The following is a 17353-nucleotide window of genomic DNA, read 5'->3' on the forward strand; positions in this document are numbered from 1 at the left end:
TAGGTGTGTGTGCCCTCTGAGACCCAAAAAAGGTTTGAGATAATGTTTCACAAAATAATGGGGGAGACATAACAATTTACAGTATTTATTTCTCTTCTTCACATCGGCTATGTACACAGGATTTAACTGTTAAGTGCAAATACAGTTAAAAAGTATTCACTTCCACTTAGAGTCCTTGTACACAGATTTACAGAAACAATATCCTGAGATCTCCAATTTCATAGTCTAACATTATAAATTCCAAGTATGAAGCCTTTCTATTATAAGCACAAACCAGCAAATTGCAAGAGCGCCTGCATTAGGAAATAAAATCAAAAGACAGTTTTAAAGTCCTTAAATGTTCTCATGAATAAAAACACGGCTTGCTGTGACACAGTACACATATATAGTAATAACAACAGTAATAGTTAAAAAAAAAGCACAGCTTGAAAAGTGTGTGTGTGTGTGTGTGTGTGTGTGTGTGTGTGTGTGTGTGTGTGTGTGTGTGTGTGTGTGTGTGTGTGTGTCAGTCAATGGTACAAAAATTGTAAAAGTGCAAAAGCATAACTAAGGACATCGTCAGGGGTCTGTCAGTTTTATTTTTTGAAACTCTGTATATATTAAATTATGTTCAAATGTAAAGTGATCTGAAAGACTTGAAGCCAAATAAGCCACTAAGGGAATGTTTTGTCTGACTAAGGTCAATATTTATTGTTAGAAACTGAAAGTCGAACCTAAGCTTATAATCAGAACCAGTGTTTATGCGTCATTCGCAGTTGTCTGCACAGTCTTTTTTTTTTTTCATGTGCAATTTTTATGATAAAATTTGTTTTTTAATAATTTTTTATGCTATTTCAAACACTTCAAAAGCAATAAGATTAAATTGTTTAAATTTATGGAACTGTACCAGAACCCTGACAGGCATAAAAAAAAGTGAAGCAAACACAGTACCAGCCGCTTTTAAGCAGCTTTTCCTACAAAGCACATGTTACAGGACCTCCTCCCCAGGAAAGTAAGCATGTCCAAACAGTTAAAAGTGGTTATGCTCAGAAATATTTCATTTGTACCCTCTAATTCTTTTATATTGTTTAAGTAGGACAGTCGAAAAATGTGGTAGGGAATGAAGCAGATGACCATGATTAGCGCAAAGCACAGGCTCTTCAGCTGAGCTCCGAACTCCTGCTGAAAGGTGCATCCCTCCCGATGCTTCTTGTATAAAACCCATAGGACATTGGCCTGGAAGGCTGTCAACACAATGGCAATGACTATAATCAATATGCTTGTCAGGTAGTTCAAAATCAGAACAGATTCTATAGATTTTCCAAACTGGAAGCAACGAGTGGCATTTTTGTCATGGTCTTTGCCATAATTAAAATGGATGATGCAAGGGACAGTGATCAGCACAATAATCCACACCAGAAAACTGATAATGCATGCATGCATCCTGTGAAAGGACACCACCTGGCAAGCTTTCTTGTAGAACGTCAACAGACGGGTGATGAGGATAATCACATACAGGACAAAAGACATGTACATGTGGATGTGGATCATGCTGCTGGTTATTTTACACCATTCATAGCCCAACTCCCATTCATGAACTGCGTAATAGTAGATTCTGAAGGGAACCGTTAGCAGGAAGATGAAGTGAGTGAAGATCAGGTTGAGTACGGCAATTGACGTGGTGGAAGTTGTGGTGGATTTCATGATGCGCATCATCATGGTAAGGCTAATTGTACCACTGATCAGGACCACAGTGTAGATGACCAAGAGGGCTGTGTGGTACTCTTCTAGTTCATCTTTCTCTGAAACTGAGGGTGTGGTCATTGTTGAACTTTGGTTTGGAGATAGTGTGGTCCCATTTAATGTCGAAGTCATCCTAAACAGAAGAGGAAATTGAGTAAGAAAGAGTAAGAGACATTAGAACAGGAAGACAGGCAGGTGTGAAGAGTTAGTGGAAATGAAGTGTATCCAAAAATGATTAAAAACGGGTGTTATAAAAAGAGAAAGAAAACACAAGGCTGTATTGAAAAAAAATAAGAATGACTGATTTAATGTATTTTAAGGGCTTGTTTGTCTTCGGGTGATGAAACAAGACTAAAAACATGTGGCTATGTCACACACCAAACATGTTAGTAAGACTAACTAAAAAAGGTATCTCAAGAATTAAGAAATACAGATAGACCATTTAACCAATAATGGAACCACTGAAGGACACCATATGGTCCACATTAACCATTAAAGGTAGAAACGCAAAATGATGACTCCGCGGGGGTCTAAGGTAGAAAACCAAAATGACTGCTCTCCGGGGGTCTAAGTGTTAAAGGAGCACCACAACACTGGAAAGAACATGATGAGAAAACACAAAGTCCAAGCCAGAGATACTATCGTTTATCAGTGAACTTACTTGCGCTTCGGTCAGTGAAGAACTGTATGCCGAGTACTCTTCTGTGTGTGCGTGTGTCCTCTGGAGTAGATCACATTATATCCAGCAGCGGTATGTTCACAGTGTCGCAGAGGAAGAGAAAAGCTGAGAAAAAACGGATTCTGGTTGAGTGCATTTGCGCATATGCCTTTGAATGCGCGCATGTGTGTGAGAGAGAGAGTAAGAGTGGAAGTTTGCCAACGTTCGGTGGAAGTTAAGGTTCTGAAAATGAAGCCTTTGTGAGCCTGCGTGTGAGTGTTGTAAAAAACCACCATCTACTTTGCATACTGTGTCAGAAACAGGAGGTTGCTGTAAACACATGTCAGCACACAGGAACACAGGGTTGCTTACTTCCTCATTTTTCTCTAAATGCACTCTTCACTTTGACATTTAAAGTGAAATATAGACGATAAGAAGTTGTTGTAGTAGGATGCCACTTCGAATAAATTAAGAAATTCAGTAATTTGGGGAATGTAGTGCTTGTGTCCTGTATAAAAAATTGTGTGTGGTTTACCAGATGACCGTAGATAAAGACAGTTAAAAGCACTGTGAAATGATTAGAGTATTCGCAAAAGCAACAGATTAATGCAACATATTAGGCATGCATGTCAAACAAAAAAGTTTATACTTTTTCACTTTAATGTTCTTGCATCTCTTACACCTTAGGAAGATAACAACTTGTTGTCGATTGGAAGAACACAGTTAAGTCCACTAGTATTTGGAGTGTGGCACAGTTTGTGTTTTTTTTTTTTTTTCTAAATTCTGCCTCTGTACACTAACATAGTGGATTTTATATCAAACAATCAAGATGTGATTATAGTGCAGACTTTCAGCTTTTTTCCAGAAAAGTTTAGCCAAAGTATTACATTAATATTTTAGGAATTACAGCCATTTTTATACACAGCGAAACCTTTTCAGAAGCTTTAAAAGTATGTGCACACTTGACTGGTAAGTAATTTTGTGGTCAAGTGAGGTCTGCTTTATTCCATCACATGTTAAACAGAAAAATGACCTAGCACTGAAATTTCATTTGGTAGGCATTCACTGGAATTCTTTATATAAGGGTCATCATTAGGATGAAAAAACAAAATAAAAAGATCGGAGAGAAAGTAGAAAAACTTTGGGAGTGGACAAATCAACAGTGCGCTACGTTCTTTAAAATAAGGAATTCTCTGGTGAGCTCAAGATACCAAAAAGGCCTCAAAGATCGAAGACATCGGTTGGAGTGGCTGAGCTGTCTAAGTTCAGAAAAAACTTTCACAAGGGTGAAAACACAAAACAAGCAGAAGCTGAAGGTGACTGCAAAATCTCAAGGGAGGGGTGATGGCATGTGGCAATGTCTGGGTGGTGGGGGGGGGTGTTCTAGAGTTCAGAACAGTTAATGGTTTGTAAATAATTATTTTTTGAAACCAGTTATTAAACAAAGCTGAAAGTCTGCACTCACATCCTAACACCACTCTGCTGTAGAGAGGCAGTATTTGGCATCATCCAAATACTTTTGAACCTGGTTACAACTTTGAAACATTTGCTTTTGCGCTTGCTAGACAAAGTCATCTACTTGCTTATTCAAAAGAGAAGTTAGTCAGGATGTGGTAATGCTAGCTGTGATGTTGACAGATTTATTTAGTAACAACAAAGTGCAAAGACAAGTTACAAGTCATATGACATATACAGCACATTGTATATTGTGATTCCAACTAATATCATAGGAATTTATAAGCTTTTGACTTTGCACCACAGTTGCAAAGATGTCAACATAAAAGATCCAATTAACACCACAGTCCACTTTACTAAACAGGAAAACACCTTCGCATCACTCCGACCACAAGCTTAGTGTGCATGCTGCAAACATTTACCTACCAACGCTGTCCAACATCGATGGTTTTTTAAAGGTTGGTTTATTTGATCCTGCGTATAACCGCACACAGTAAACATAGAATTTGTTCAGTTACACTTTTGCCACAATTAATACTGTTATATTCTGATTTAGGTTTGCGCTTATTTTAAGAACATTTACCTCATCTTTTATTTTTTTCTAGTTAGCTTTAAGTCCAACTGATGTCTATTTTTGAACAAATGTAGCTCTACTGCACTACTAGTGCATAGAGGGCCAAATATTAAAGTGTTCAATCGTTTGTTTTCATTGCAAAAAGAACCCTTGTCCTAAAAACTGTTGCCCCAGCCTTTTTGCACAATTACCCACCAACTTCTGCACCTTCCTGGCCCTGATTCTGCCAGAGATGTTGACACCACACTCCATTAGATGTTAAAGAACCTCTCGTCACTCCTTAAGAATTCCCTGTCAGTTTGATTTTTGATTTTGTTTAAATAGGTCATCTTTACTAATATGCACTGTTGCGAAGACAACCAAACGTCTAAAATGATGGAAAAAGTCAACAATTTGCAACTCAAGTTTTCACGCGACAATTAAATTCTCTTAAACACACGTTTGCACGCCAATCCTTCAGTTTTATTGATACACACGTAGTCAAAATAAGTTAAAACATCCCTTTTCACACTAAAGAAACATACATTTTAGGCAGCGTTATGAAGTCTCATGTTACATACTTTCACCAGACCATTTATCGTAGCAGCATGAAATCATGAAAAAGCAGAATAACACACACAAAAGCATTTGTTTGCTTTTTGCATGCGTTTCATAAATCAATTATCATTACTAATGCTTTTCCTCATTTGTTTACACGATTTAACCCTTTCAGAGAAACATGTACAGAGTAAAATATTTAAATGTGACAAGCAACATGTGGCCAAAGTTTTTTCTTACTGAGGTACAGTCCCATTGTATTATGTTGCAAATCAACACCCTCATCAAAAACCCAATTCACAGTCATATTTGCAGCAGCCTATTACAAATTCACAAATGAAACTAAGACTGAGTGCATTTGTACCAAAGAACACAACACAGTACTGTGCAAAGGTCTTAGGCCACTCTGCAAAAAAAGTATCGCATTATTTAGGTTCCTAAGATTATTTTCCATTTTGTCTATTAAAAAAATTAAAACAATATGACAAAACATAAAACATATCTGAAATAAGACAGTTAAATAGGTACACTGATAAATATCGTGTTTAAGACACATGGTAACATTTACTAGGGGAAGTGCATCTTGCGTTGCCTCCACAGGACGAGTCTTTGTGAAGTGAGAACATGTGTAACCACACTCAGCAACATGAGAAAGATCGTCATTGACATCACTATCACATAGTGACTAATGCTGTAAAAGACAGAGGAAGCTTAGCATGTTTTCGATGCATCGCAGACACCCAAACAAGAGATTGATAAGACATGGTTTTAAATGCATGTCCAAGTTTCATTACCTTGTGCCAATGTCCAACCAGCTGCCATAGTCCTGCACCATGAAGAAAAAATGCTGAGGAGAGCAAGAGTGAGTTAAAATCTATTTGAGCCTCATGTGCAGTTTGCTTAACAGTGGACGAGAGAAAGTCTTTTATAAAAGATCAACATTAAACCTGCATTACCAGAGCCATCAAGTCAGAGATAACCAGGACGATGAGGAACAAACTGCAAAATAAAAATAAGAGAGATTTAAACATTAAGGAGCACACATTGGTCAGTGCATTTAAACCTTTTCATGCACAATGAAGGAGGAACTAGAAGATCCTGGGCCATTTACTATAGTTATTTTAGATGCCTCAAGGTTTAAGAGTCATGTCTAACAAAGCAAACAGAACGTACTTTAACTCTACAGACAGAATCAGATCAGTGATTCAACGTTTCCAACAAATTCAAAGAGTTAATTCAAGAATCAAAAGACTAAATTTATAATTTTAGATGAGGAAGCGAAGCGTTACCTCCTTGATGATAGCTGTGTTGCAACTTGGATGGTCTCAAATGTACACATAACTATGATGAATGGAATGATAACCTGGAAGAACAGATGACAATTTAAGGAAATGCAGGATTCTATTAAATGACTCGAAATAAACACATTATTATATAAACTCGTTTAGACGTATGATGCTAAAAATTTCTATTACAAATCTGTCTGCCTAAATTCTCCGTACAATAAATGTAAAAAAAGATACAGAAATTAATGGGCTAGGTCATGGCTGTTAAAACAAATTAACATGAGCGAAAAAGAAAGGCAGGTTAAACCGTATTTAAGCTTACTTCTCAAGCAGAATATGAATAGATCATGACTTGTCATAATGTGCAAGACTCCTTCCCCTTTTGGGGAAGCACAATACATATCACAAAAAGGAAATGTTTAAGAGTACAGTACCTTCCACATCATCAACCCTCCCATTATGAAAGGGTTGAAAACAGTGAGGAAACAATAAACAGATGCTGGGTCAAAACTAGGCAAAGGGAAACAGAAGTACACAAAGTGACTACAGACACCAGACTAGAATCTTTAACTTTTCAGAGAAGAAAATGGACCTCGTGTTGTAGAATATACACACTAACGTACTCTATGTTTGGTGCAAAACATATAGTGCATAGAAAAGAAATTTGTCAGAACTGACTTTTTTTTCTTATCCCCTTCCTGTATGACACTCTCACACTCACACAAAAATACTATAATGCATATACCTGTTTATGGACGCAATGTTTCCTGTGCCAAAAAATGCTGTTATTATAAAAAATACCTGAAGAAAAGGTGAAGTCAAGGTAATGCCCAATGTGAGAATGAACCAAGTTGATTTTTTTTTGTCCGATTGTACACTTTAAACATAAAAAACTTTTATATTACATTTTTAATACTACATCTTATTTGATCAAATCCAGCCTGAACATCACCCACAGACTCTAATGAGCCCAATGCGCTTCTGTGCTTCGGCGAACTAACATTGTTGCGAACTTGCGACTGGTCTTAACAAGGATACAAAAAAATAGGACCTTCGGATGTCATCCAGCTTCAGCTGTCGAATCTTGGTGATGTCGATGTTTGCAGAGAAATCGATGGTGGATAACTGGAGGAAAAAGAAAAAAAACATGCATGTCTGTAAACTAGTGGTGCAACGGTACAAAAATCTCACGGTTCGGATCAGATCGGTTTTAAGTCACGGATCGGATCAATTTTCGGATCAGCAAAAATAGAAAAAAAAAAAAGACAAAAATTCAACTCGCCATTTACTTTGCCTATTAAAAAACATTCAACTGAAGACTCATTCCACGCACTTATATAAAAACAAATTAAGGTGCAATATGGACATTATGGACCATGCTGGGCATCCTCTGCATCCTCTGCACACGGCCATAAACAACCAGAGGAGTCTGTTCAGTGACAGGTTGCTTCTCCCAAAGTCAAGGACCAGCAGACTTAAAAAGTCCTTTGTCCCACACGCCAACAAACTGTTTAACTCCTCGCTGGAGGGGAGAGGGAGGGGAAACGGGGACAAAGGAGGGGCGAACAAGTAAGCTGTAGTGCCTTTTCACTGTGCAATAGTTTTTGTTAATAACCAACGGTGTAATAGACTCACAATACTTGAAATGTGCCGTTCCCTTGTATTCTTATTCCTATTTATTCTTTTTATCCCTTTTGTATTCTCTGTGTTTATATATATGGTATATTTCTGCTCACATTCTGCAACTTCTGTGGGTGCTGTGCTACTGGAAACTGAATTTCCCGGAGGAACCCACCCGAGGGATAAAGTTTCATCTAATCTAATGTGATCTATAGGGCAGTACAGGGCCACTCCGCTGTGATATAACGAGCGGTCATGGTCACGTGGCTTTCCGTTGCCCTGGAGGTCCACCCATTTGTAGTTTGAGCAACAGAAGATGCCTGGGACAGTTCAGCCATAACTTTAAACTTCTCCTGCTCATACATGCTTGGAACGATCTTGTCACACTGAAGTGGACGCGCAACGAGATATCATAGCGTGGCTCAAGCACGTTCATCACAGTTTAAACCCCTTGTTTTGCACAACTAAACACCCCAGTAGCTTTTGTAATAGCTTTAGCCCGGTCGGATTGGTCAGCAAAGGGCTGCTTAAATGCCGCAAACTCCTTTGCTCTGCCACTTGGACCGCTAGCGCTGGCCATAACTACCGCTTGACAGACTGACCACGCGCACCATACACATACTTTTTTTTTCTTTTTCGAATCTTTGGATCACGTGCGTACCGAACCGTGGAGTGGGATCAGTTCGGATTTCGGATCAACCGTGATCCGTTGCACCTCTACTGTAAACCCGGCCACAATGAGACATGGACTTTAAGACCTGTGTCTTTTCTTTCCTGCAATTTGAATTTTCTGTGTTCTCTCTAAGCTCTGTTCATTCTCATCTCTTTCCCCTCATCCTCAAACTGCTCATAGCAAACAGCCTCTCCCTTAGCCTGGTTCTGCCAGACATCTCTTCCTGTTAAAAGGGGGTTCTTGCTTTCCACGATTACTGAGTGCTTCCTCATGTCAGTTGACTGCTGAGGTTTTCTTTCTGAGATTGTATGGTTTTTACCTTACAATATAAAGCTCTGTGAAGTGGCTGTCGTTGTGAATTGGAGTTATATCAGTAAAATGGAAAATATGACCTTCACAATTAAATACATACATAAATGATAGCTTCCCAAAGCTTTTGGTTTGCAAAAGTTTTCTATTACAAAGGGAAAAACAATGGCTCTACCTCTTGCCTACCAGACATGCCCTGAGCAAGCAAGGCTTCCTGTTCGATGTTAATCCACACAAACATTAACCAGGATAACACAGGGGGGAACAAAGCCTCTGACCTGTGAGGGAGACAAAAATAGAAATATCATTTTACAGCTTTGCTGCGGTGGTGCAACTCTGCACAAGACACAACTAAAGCATCAATGTGTTGTCCTACCCAGTGCTAAGCAGCAGGTAGGTGGAAGTGAGAGACAAGAATATGCTGAGGAGTCGATGAAAAAGTCGTGTTGAGCTCAGCAAAGGAACAAATATAGAAGATGCTGTAGAGAGAAGAGTTGTCAGAGGTTACTTGGGTGTCAGCGATATGATGTTTTAACGTCTTTTGAGGTATAGCTTACGTATGCGATCAATATTTAAAAAGTAAACCATTCTAGATCCCAAGTATCTTGTGGCCACTTGCAACCAACCCACCTAATGTGCTCCAACTTATGATCTGATTAAGAAGGGGTAGGCCCTGTTTCTGTTGCAGGCTGGAGTGTGTGAGGGATGGCACGTATGCACACACAGCAACAAGGAGCATCTGCCGGGTTTGACAGGTAATTAATCAGTATTAGCAAATGCAGTAACACACACAAAAACACATATGCCCACAGTGACATGTACCTGTATGACAAACTGTGGTCTGTCACCGAGGTGCAGCGGTGTCCTCCGTCGAGATGACCAGAGGTAGCAAGCTGAGGTGAAAAGAGCGAGCAGACCTGCACAGGTACTGAGTTGACAAACAGGATGTGTTACTGTACTTTCAAAAACATGGATAGTTTGTACACACAGCTCGTTGTGGAAAGACGGTATTGTGTAGCAGTTTAATCATTCCTCGTTTTCAAATGTACCACTTTCAAATTTCCCGTCTGTTTATATATAGAGAAAGTAACCATCGTGGGACTTTAACTTTTAACAGTAAGTCTATTCAGTTTCCTTTAACTGGGGGTGGATGCTCGTGGCTCCACAGTTTTTTGGGGTTTTATATTTGAATATTGTGATGGATATTTGCATCACTAATATGATGCAGATTCCAGTCACATTTTATCTTCCTGATCTGTTTTGCAGATGTTCTAATTTACTGAAACTCACCTACCTAACCTGGCATGAATTGGGCTCTCAGTTTTTTCCGTGATAGGATATTGCGGTAAATATTCAGATAAATATATACAAATAAAGGAAGTACTCACACCAGATGTATGTTAGGTTCTCTACCCACAACAGGCATGAGGGGGAAAGCAGCTAGACACAGACAGCCCACAAGCCAGCTCAGTGAGCGTGACTGCACCGAAACAGAGACAAAAAGAAATGCTGTCTTCCACTTTGACACATTTACCATTGTGTATCTATATTTAATAATTACCTTTATAATTATCTACTGTTTTAGGCAAGCAGTACCAATAACACTCTAGTTATAGACACATAAGAAGAATTAGAATGGCTAGACATTTCTTATTAATGATTAGGCATTTTTTGTAACTCTGTTTACTCATAATATATATATCTATAAATATATATATGTAGATATATATATTATTGGAGAAACAGTGCTGTCCATAACCAAGACAGGGATGGATATTAAAAACAGCTATAACACACATTTTCCTGCTTTTATCTGGCTAATCTGTAAATTACCTTAGCCTTGCCAAAAAGCCCCGACAAGAAGGGCCAGAGAGAGAGAACAGCCAGCCCTACAGTCAGCACGGCGCGATGGAAGAAGCTCACCACCTGGGGGCAGCAAAAATAAACAGCCATGCAGCATCCAGGTTTATTTCTTACAGTTAATGATACACAAGTGAAATTTTGTGCACTTATGCAGAAGGATGCCTTTAACACAGCAGATTTAAAGACACCTACCAGCAGCTCAATCCCAAACGCCACCAGCACAAAATAGCCCAGACATTTCCACAGTGGGAGAGAAGGGGCTGTCTGAATCAAATCTCTCAGAGTTCCAGACCTAAAAATAGATCATTGAGGGGATTACTTTTTCCTGTCATAAAAGGATGAGATGAAGAATAAAACATCTCTTTATCCCTTTTACATAGGAGAACCATGAATGCATAAAACGCCAGTTCAAAGGATCTAATTAGCACTTCACTCCACCTGAGCCAGATGTGCATACAAGCCTGTGTGAGGCTAATTAGATCCAGTGAAAAGCTGCTGTATTCACTGACTGATGTGATCCTTTTGCGTGTGTTTTAATATCAGGGTTCTGTGACTATAGTAAATATACAAATTATTGTAAATTGACTGAATGCATCTGAACAAACTTGTTTTGTACATTTTTTAAATCCAGTTTGCATTATTTTGAACGTGTCTTTTACTTACTCTTTCAGAACAGAATACCACACAGGGATAGGCAGCAGGCAGTAAATATAGTAGGTTATGGGGCTTCTTTGAATAAGCAGGAAGAGTGTGATCACCACTGCCACACACGTGCATAGCCTTGCCAAGTTACGGCCAGGAATCTGCACACAGGAGAAAAATACCAACTTAACAAGACATTCGGGTTGTGCAGACTTGTTTGGGTGGAAGGCATCTTGAGGGATTACAATCTACTGTATATCCTAACCTGTTTAGTGAGATTAGGATGTCTGTTGAGACTCGCGTGAGTCTTCAGTATGACTAAGACGACATATGAGGTCCAGCCTACAAATCCCAGCACCACACTGCAACCGAGGAAGAATCGGTCGTAGGTGTGGTAGTAAACCAAGCCTTCCAGAGAGCGAGATATCAGAGACTGGCACAAAGAGATCTGACAAGAGACAAAATAGGGGGACAAAAACCTAATTTGTTGCTTAAGCGGAAGAAAACATACGATGGAGAAAGTAGCGATAATGTAGAATGCATTTACTGTAGTTCATTTAAGTTAGACTTTAGTTTATGAACACAGGTTCAGTAAATGTTTAAATAATTCATCAAAGTATCAAAATAAATCTAGAAATTGGCTTTGCACGTATTGTAAAAGTATGATTAGATTTAAAAGCCACAGACCCCCCCATACTCACAGCATCCTCGTACTTCTCCAGCTGAATGAGTATTCGGGCCTTCTGGGTGAATTCTGCTTGTTTTGACTCAGTCAGGAGTCTGGGAAGAAAGAGGGTGCAAGATGGTGCAAAACAGATGAAGTGTGTGAAAGTGTGCAATTTAAATACGGCCATGAATATGTGGTTTGGTTAGTGGACACATTCTTGGCCTTCGTGCTGCATAACCTCAGAAGTTAATCTAAATGTCACATTGACTGATTTTTAATGGGTCAGCAAAAGAATTTACTGTGAAAGTACAAACCCCGTCTCCAGAAACGTTGGGATTTTTTCCAAAATGCAATAAAACCCCCCAAAACTTTATATCTTCAGAGGAACCAGATTAAGCAGGGTAACTGATTGGGTAAAGGTAAATTTAGAAATCACCACAAACTCGGTCTTTGTGGGTTGTGGTTCATCCCTTATTTCCTTATGTGTTATTCATGAGAGAATTGCTCCAGATTTCAAAAGAAAAGATTTCTCAGTGCACTATTGCAAAGAAATTTCTTCAGACATCTATAGTATGTACCACTATGAAAAGATTAAGAGAATTCAAACCATTTCTCACACTAAGGTCAAGACTGAAACCAGCTTGAGCCCTCAGGCTACACCGCCTTAGAAACAGTCACGCTGCAGTGATATAAATATATAAATATAGCCACCGGGGCTCAGAAGTACTTCAGAAAACCACTGTCACTTAACATAGACCCACATCCACTAATGCAACTTGAAACTGTATTATGATTGAAGGAGGAAGTCAAATGTCAGTTGCATAGAGCTCTCTATGTCAGGGTTCACCTCAGAAGGACAGAAAGACTGTGTCATTGTGCGCTATGCACAGATAAATCCACATTTCTGTGTTTTTGGAAAACAGCGCTGAGTTCTCTTTGCCAATGATGAAAACAACTATCCAGATTGCTATCAGCGAAAAATGCAAAAGGATCTGTGATGATACAGAGGAGCATCAGTGACCACAGCAGGGCGAGCTGCATCTGTAGATACCACTGACTGAGGCACAGAGCGCTGCTTGTTAGGATCTATTTCCTACAGACAACATGACCGCAGGTTAAACCAAGTAAAAATGAACAAAATTTCTAACTGGAAAACTACAACACTCAGTTAAAAAAAAACAACAGTAAATATGTCTCAATCCCAACTTTTGTGTTTACTGTGTTGCACCTGTCAAATTCAAATTTTGGTACATTTACAAAAAACAATTAAGTAGGTCAGGAAATCTTCCAACATCTTTGTACTTTGGTCACTTGAATATATGTTCACGTGAATTAACATATCACAGATTTGTATTTTTTAACTTCCTAGGACCTGGCATCCACATATGTGGACATCACATTTTGGGTTGTCTAGACAAAAATACTAAATTTTGCTCTACAAGGGCCTGATATCCACTTACGAGGACGTTATACTGCTACTGTTCTATCAAAATTTAAAACAAATGTCTTCATATGTGGATCTAATTTTTCTCAGAAACAAAAATCAGTAAAAAAAAAAAAAAAAAAAATAGATTGGTAATTCTTTGTTTTTACATTCATCAGGTCCCAAACAGCCCAAATAGCTAAGAGAAATTAAAAATGCATGCCATGAAAGAGTTTGGAGGTTAAAAACATTTTAGAACATATCCCAACTTTTCTGGAAATGGGATTGATATAAAAACACAGCATTTACGTTACAAATACTTTTGTTTCTGCCAATTAATTCTTTGCAAATGACTCTTTTAATCTATTCTCTTTACACTATCTATGAGGTCACAGTAAACACAACAGGCCACGGTGAAAAGCAAATTCATGTTCTTCTGATTGGATTTTTGTTAGAAAAACATCAGTTAGTTACTGTACGTACTGGTATGGGGTGAAGAGAAAAGATAAGGTTGTCTCCTTTTTCTGCATCATTTTCATCTACAAATAAACACACACAGTAAAAACACAGCTTTACCATCAGTTTAGATCACAGTGTCATATAGAATAATAAAAGACATGACAGATAGTTGATAAGCATTTTGTTAGCCAAAGCAGATGCTGTTATACCTTGAACTGCTCCAGTACTTGAATAGCATTAGTGTACATGCTCTCAGCCATGAACCGCTCACTGTTGTTGAGGTAGAGAAGAGGTAACACGCCCTGAAAAACAAATACAGACAAAACATGTAACAAAGACTTGAAAAATTATTGAACATTTCCCATTAAATGGCTGATTTTGTCTCTGACTTACAACAGAGTTAACAGGAATAGGCACACCAACGAGGGAAGCCATGAGCGGAGCAATGTCAGCCTGCCAAAAAAACCCAAACAAACAACGAAGACACACAAATATTACACTTTAATACAACTGATGACAGGAAATTGTTAAAAAGTTTAAATTTCCATGAGCTTTACCTGACTGACGTCGACTCTACGAAGATGCTCCAGTTTCCAGTCTAAAAGAAACAAACCAGGACAATCATTTAGACAAAGTAAAACAGACAAACTGGAGGGTATCGGTTGTAAATTTAAATCTTAAAAAAAAAGTGTTTGAACGTACCTTGTAGGAACCCATCATTGTATGGTTGGGGTTCTGTGGCTCCCTTGGCTTTCTGAACCCCAGCTCCCCACGCCACTAAAGGGGTTAGCGTTTCAGAAGGATGGCCCGCACCGTGGGAACCTGGAGACAAACGCACACAAACATGCCAAAATAGAAAACTGTAATAGAAAACTCGCTAGCAGGCAGCAAAACATTTAGATACACAAACAAGTTTACCCCAGTTTGTCATGCCGTGGTCAGAGGTAAACACATAGGCTGTTCTGCCATCATTGTCGAAGAAGTCCTCTATTATAGACACCACTTCAGCTACACCTGCATCTACTAGACCAATATTGTCTAGGTATTCTCTGGGGGAAAAAAGACAAAATAGAAGACAAAGATGCAGCTGGATGAGAGAATGCTTATTTGGATGAATTTGTTAACACGACTAAGAACCACTGCACAACTGCCCAAAGGTTAAAAAATAAAAAAAATTAAAAATCAGCAGCTCTTAATACAAGGTTAACTACTTACTGCGACATTGGTCTGTGAGCATGTCCATTAGTGTCAATTCCAAGCAGATGCAGGAAGAAGACATTTTTATCCTCCCATAGGCTGGCCTTCAGAGTGGAGTTAGACTGTGCAGACTTAAAGAAGGACTGTTGAAAAATATTAAATAATTTTAGGCTTATTCAGGAAATCCATGTGGATCAATTCTGTAAATGAAATTCTGCAATGACTCCAAGTTGGGTTATATTTCACTGCATGACACATGACACACATAATACACATAAAACACAGTCTTTATAAAATGTGTTTTTGTGGGTAAACCTGTAGTTAATATCAATAGATCAATCATAAAATATTTTTTTATGCTAATACTTCCACTACATACTTTGACTTGAGTGAACACCCAGCTGTCTAGCTTGGATGCATCTGTGGAGGCAAAGTCCTCCTCCACTGCCGGGTATGTGTGGGTATACACATGGTCCCCACTAGCGCCTGAAATAACCAAAGGAAACATGTTTGCTCAGATATGTGATTTAATGTTTTTTTTCTATTGTGTAGATTAATGGTTCTGTTTGTGATGCTTGTGTACCTTTGGCAAACATAGGTAGGATATCAGGGCTGCCCCAGCACCAGGTGTGTCTGCTCTCATTAAACACAGAGTCAAATTCTACAGGATTTTCCTTCCAGCCTGAAAACAAGCACATAAATGGTCACAGTAGAATGCCACAGAGAAACACATACAATAGAGAGTAATCTCTCCAAGTCGCTGAGCATTTCTCTTCCTACCATGTAAAAAACAACAAAAAAACAAAAAACAAAAACCATCATGCACACACCTTTAGCAACTGCACTAACATCCTCATAGAAGCCAGCAATGAGAGCAACGTGACCGGGCCGAGACTCGGTAGGCACACGTGTGTGTGACACACCCCAGGTCCCCTTGTCCTCTATTATACTCCTGAAATATGGAAACAGAAGCACATATGCTTATGCAAACAGGGGGAATGAAAAGACATGCTGTAAAAATGGCATCACCTTACAAGAATAATTAAACAGACCCAAACTCCACATCAAAATTTATTTCTTTGTATTGGTTTCCTGACCTCAGGTATGGTGTCCTGGATGAGCCATTAGGGAGCAGGGTGAAGAGACTGTCTGCTCTGAGACCATCGGCCACCACTAACACCAGTCTGGAAGCAGGGGGTTCCAGGGGTGTGGAGTGGGGTGTCATGCCATGGACCAGAGGAGAGGTGAAGTAGATATCAAAGATAGAGATGAAGAAGACCACGTGGACTGTCAGCCCAATCACAAAGAAGGTGATCATCCTCATTTTGGGTGCCAAAGCCACACCGAGGAACAACTGAGGGTTTACTTGAGGACAAGCAGGGTAGATTTAATTCACTTGGAAGTGAAAAGAGGTAACTAGAAGAAGGAAAAATTAAAAAAAAAAATGGAATAGAATGAAGACAACTCACAGCCTGCATTTGCAATCAGGATTAAGAAGTTAAAGCCAATAGAAGGGGCATTAGAAGGTTTCAGAATAATATAGGCTTGTTAAGCCAAAGTATGCGGTCTTAAGAGCAGCTTAATCCTTCATTCACCATATGCCATTAAGCAACGTTAAAAAAAGGCTTTAATGTTTAATTCGGAATATTTTAATGGTCCAGCCAACTTACCACTGGTAACAAGAAAGTAACTTAGAAAAACAGGCCATGAAAAGAGTCTTACCTGCATGTAACGTCTGCGGATTTTGATCATAAAAACGGGAATAATGTTCCGTTAAAGAATGAATGAGTGAGTGACCAACCTATCTACTACTACTATTACTACTACTACAAGTTCATAGATTCACACTGCTTTAGCTTCCATTGTCACTTCGTAGATCGCCAAGAACATGCTCAGAGAACCAGACAGATCAACCTAAAAAAAGATCAACCTAAAACCAAATGTCTCCCTGTTTAAGAAGATTACTACAAGAAATTCAGGCGCATGAGCATTCACTTCCTTGTTGTCACTCGTTTTTGACGTTGTGTGTTGACGTTGTGGTTTGTAGCTGCATTGTGGGTAGTGTAGTTTAAATTAAACGATTCACTTCAAGTTTACCTATTACGAAATGTAATAAAAAATAAGCAGCCCTTATTTATTTGTTTTGTTTGCAGTGAAGTGCATTTTTAATAGAAATGGTTTGAGCGCAGCTTTTTTTTGACAGCATAGTAGCTAGCAATTGCTATCAGCTGTCAAATGTGCCCTGCCTAGTTTTCCTCTCTACATCAA

At 38.9% G+C, this 17353-nt stretch overlaps 2 protein-coding genes across 4 annotated transcripts; both read right to left on the minus strand.

Annotated features, from left to right (window-relative positions):
* Positions 1-93: 93 nt before the first annotated feature.
* gpr141 (G protein-coupled receptor 141) lies at positions 94-2644 on the minus strand. Its single transcript, XM_085418504.1, has 2 exons — positions 2384-2644; positions 94-1855 (listed from the first exon to the last, which is right to left on the minus strand). Exon 2 carries the CDS (start codon positions 1852-1854, stop codon positions 940-942), a length of 915 nt encoding a protein of 304 aa, XP_085274630.1. The 5' UTR covers position 1855; positions 2384-2644; the 3' UTR covers positions 94-939.
* Positions 2645-4098: 1454 nt separating this feature from the next.
* pign (phosphatidylinositol glycan anchor biosynthesis, class N) lies at positions 4099-17340 on the minus strand. 3 transcript variants are annotated; one of them, XM_085418514.1, is made up of 29 exons: positions 16808-17340; positions 16183-16269; positions 15916-16037; positions 15669-15767; positions 15465-15571; positions 15104-15228; positions 14807-14937; positions 14591-14710; positions 14446-14486; positions 14282-14341; positions 14098-14190; positions 13913-13968; positions 12041-12119; positions 11605-11787; positions 11361-11500; positions 10890-10989; positions 10668-10760; positions 10223-10314; positions 9657-9762; positions 9465-9573; positions 9211-9313; positions 9010-9112; positions 7271-7357; positions 6978-7033; positions 6667-6742; positions 6236-6309; positions 5903-5945; positions 5741-5793; positions 4099-5637 (listed from the first exon to the last, which is right to left on the minus strand). In XM_085418514.1, the coding sequence occupies exons 4-29, from the start codon at positions 15679-15681 to the stop codon at positions 5514-5516; spliced, it is 2367 nt and encodes a 788-aa protein (XP_085274640.1). In that variant the 5' UTR covers positions 15682-15767; positions 15916-16037; positions 16183-16269; positions 16808-17340; the 3' UTR covers positions 4099-5513. The 3 variants fall into 3 exon arrangements, with proteins under 3 accessions (XP_085274640.1, XP_085274639.1, XP_085274638.1); XM_085418513.1 differs by having other exon boundaries at positions 4100-5637; positions 16183-16450; XM_085418512.1 differs by having other exon boundaries at positions 4101-5637; positions 16183-16501.
* Positions 17341-17353: the final 13 nt, after the last annotated feature.

The sequence above is a fragment of the Rhamphochromis longiceps genome, linkage group LG9 (assembly GCF_057381845.1).
Source record: "Rhamphochromis longiceps isolate RC_006_pf linkage group LG9, R_longiceps_female_GT1.1, whole genome shotgun sequence".
NCBI lineage: Eukaryota > Metazoa > Chordata > Actinopteri > Cichliformes > Cichlidae > Rhamphochromis > Rhamphochromis longiceps.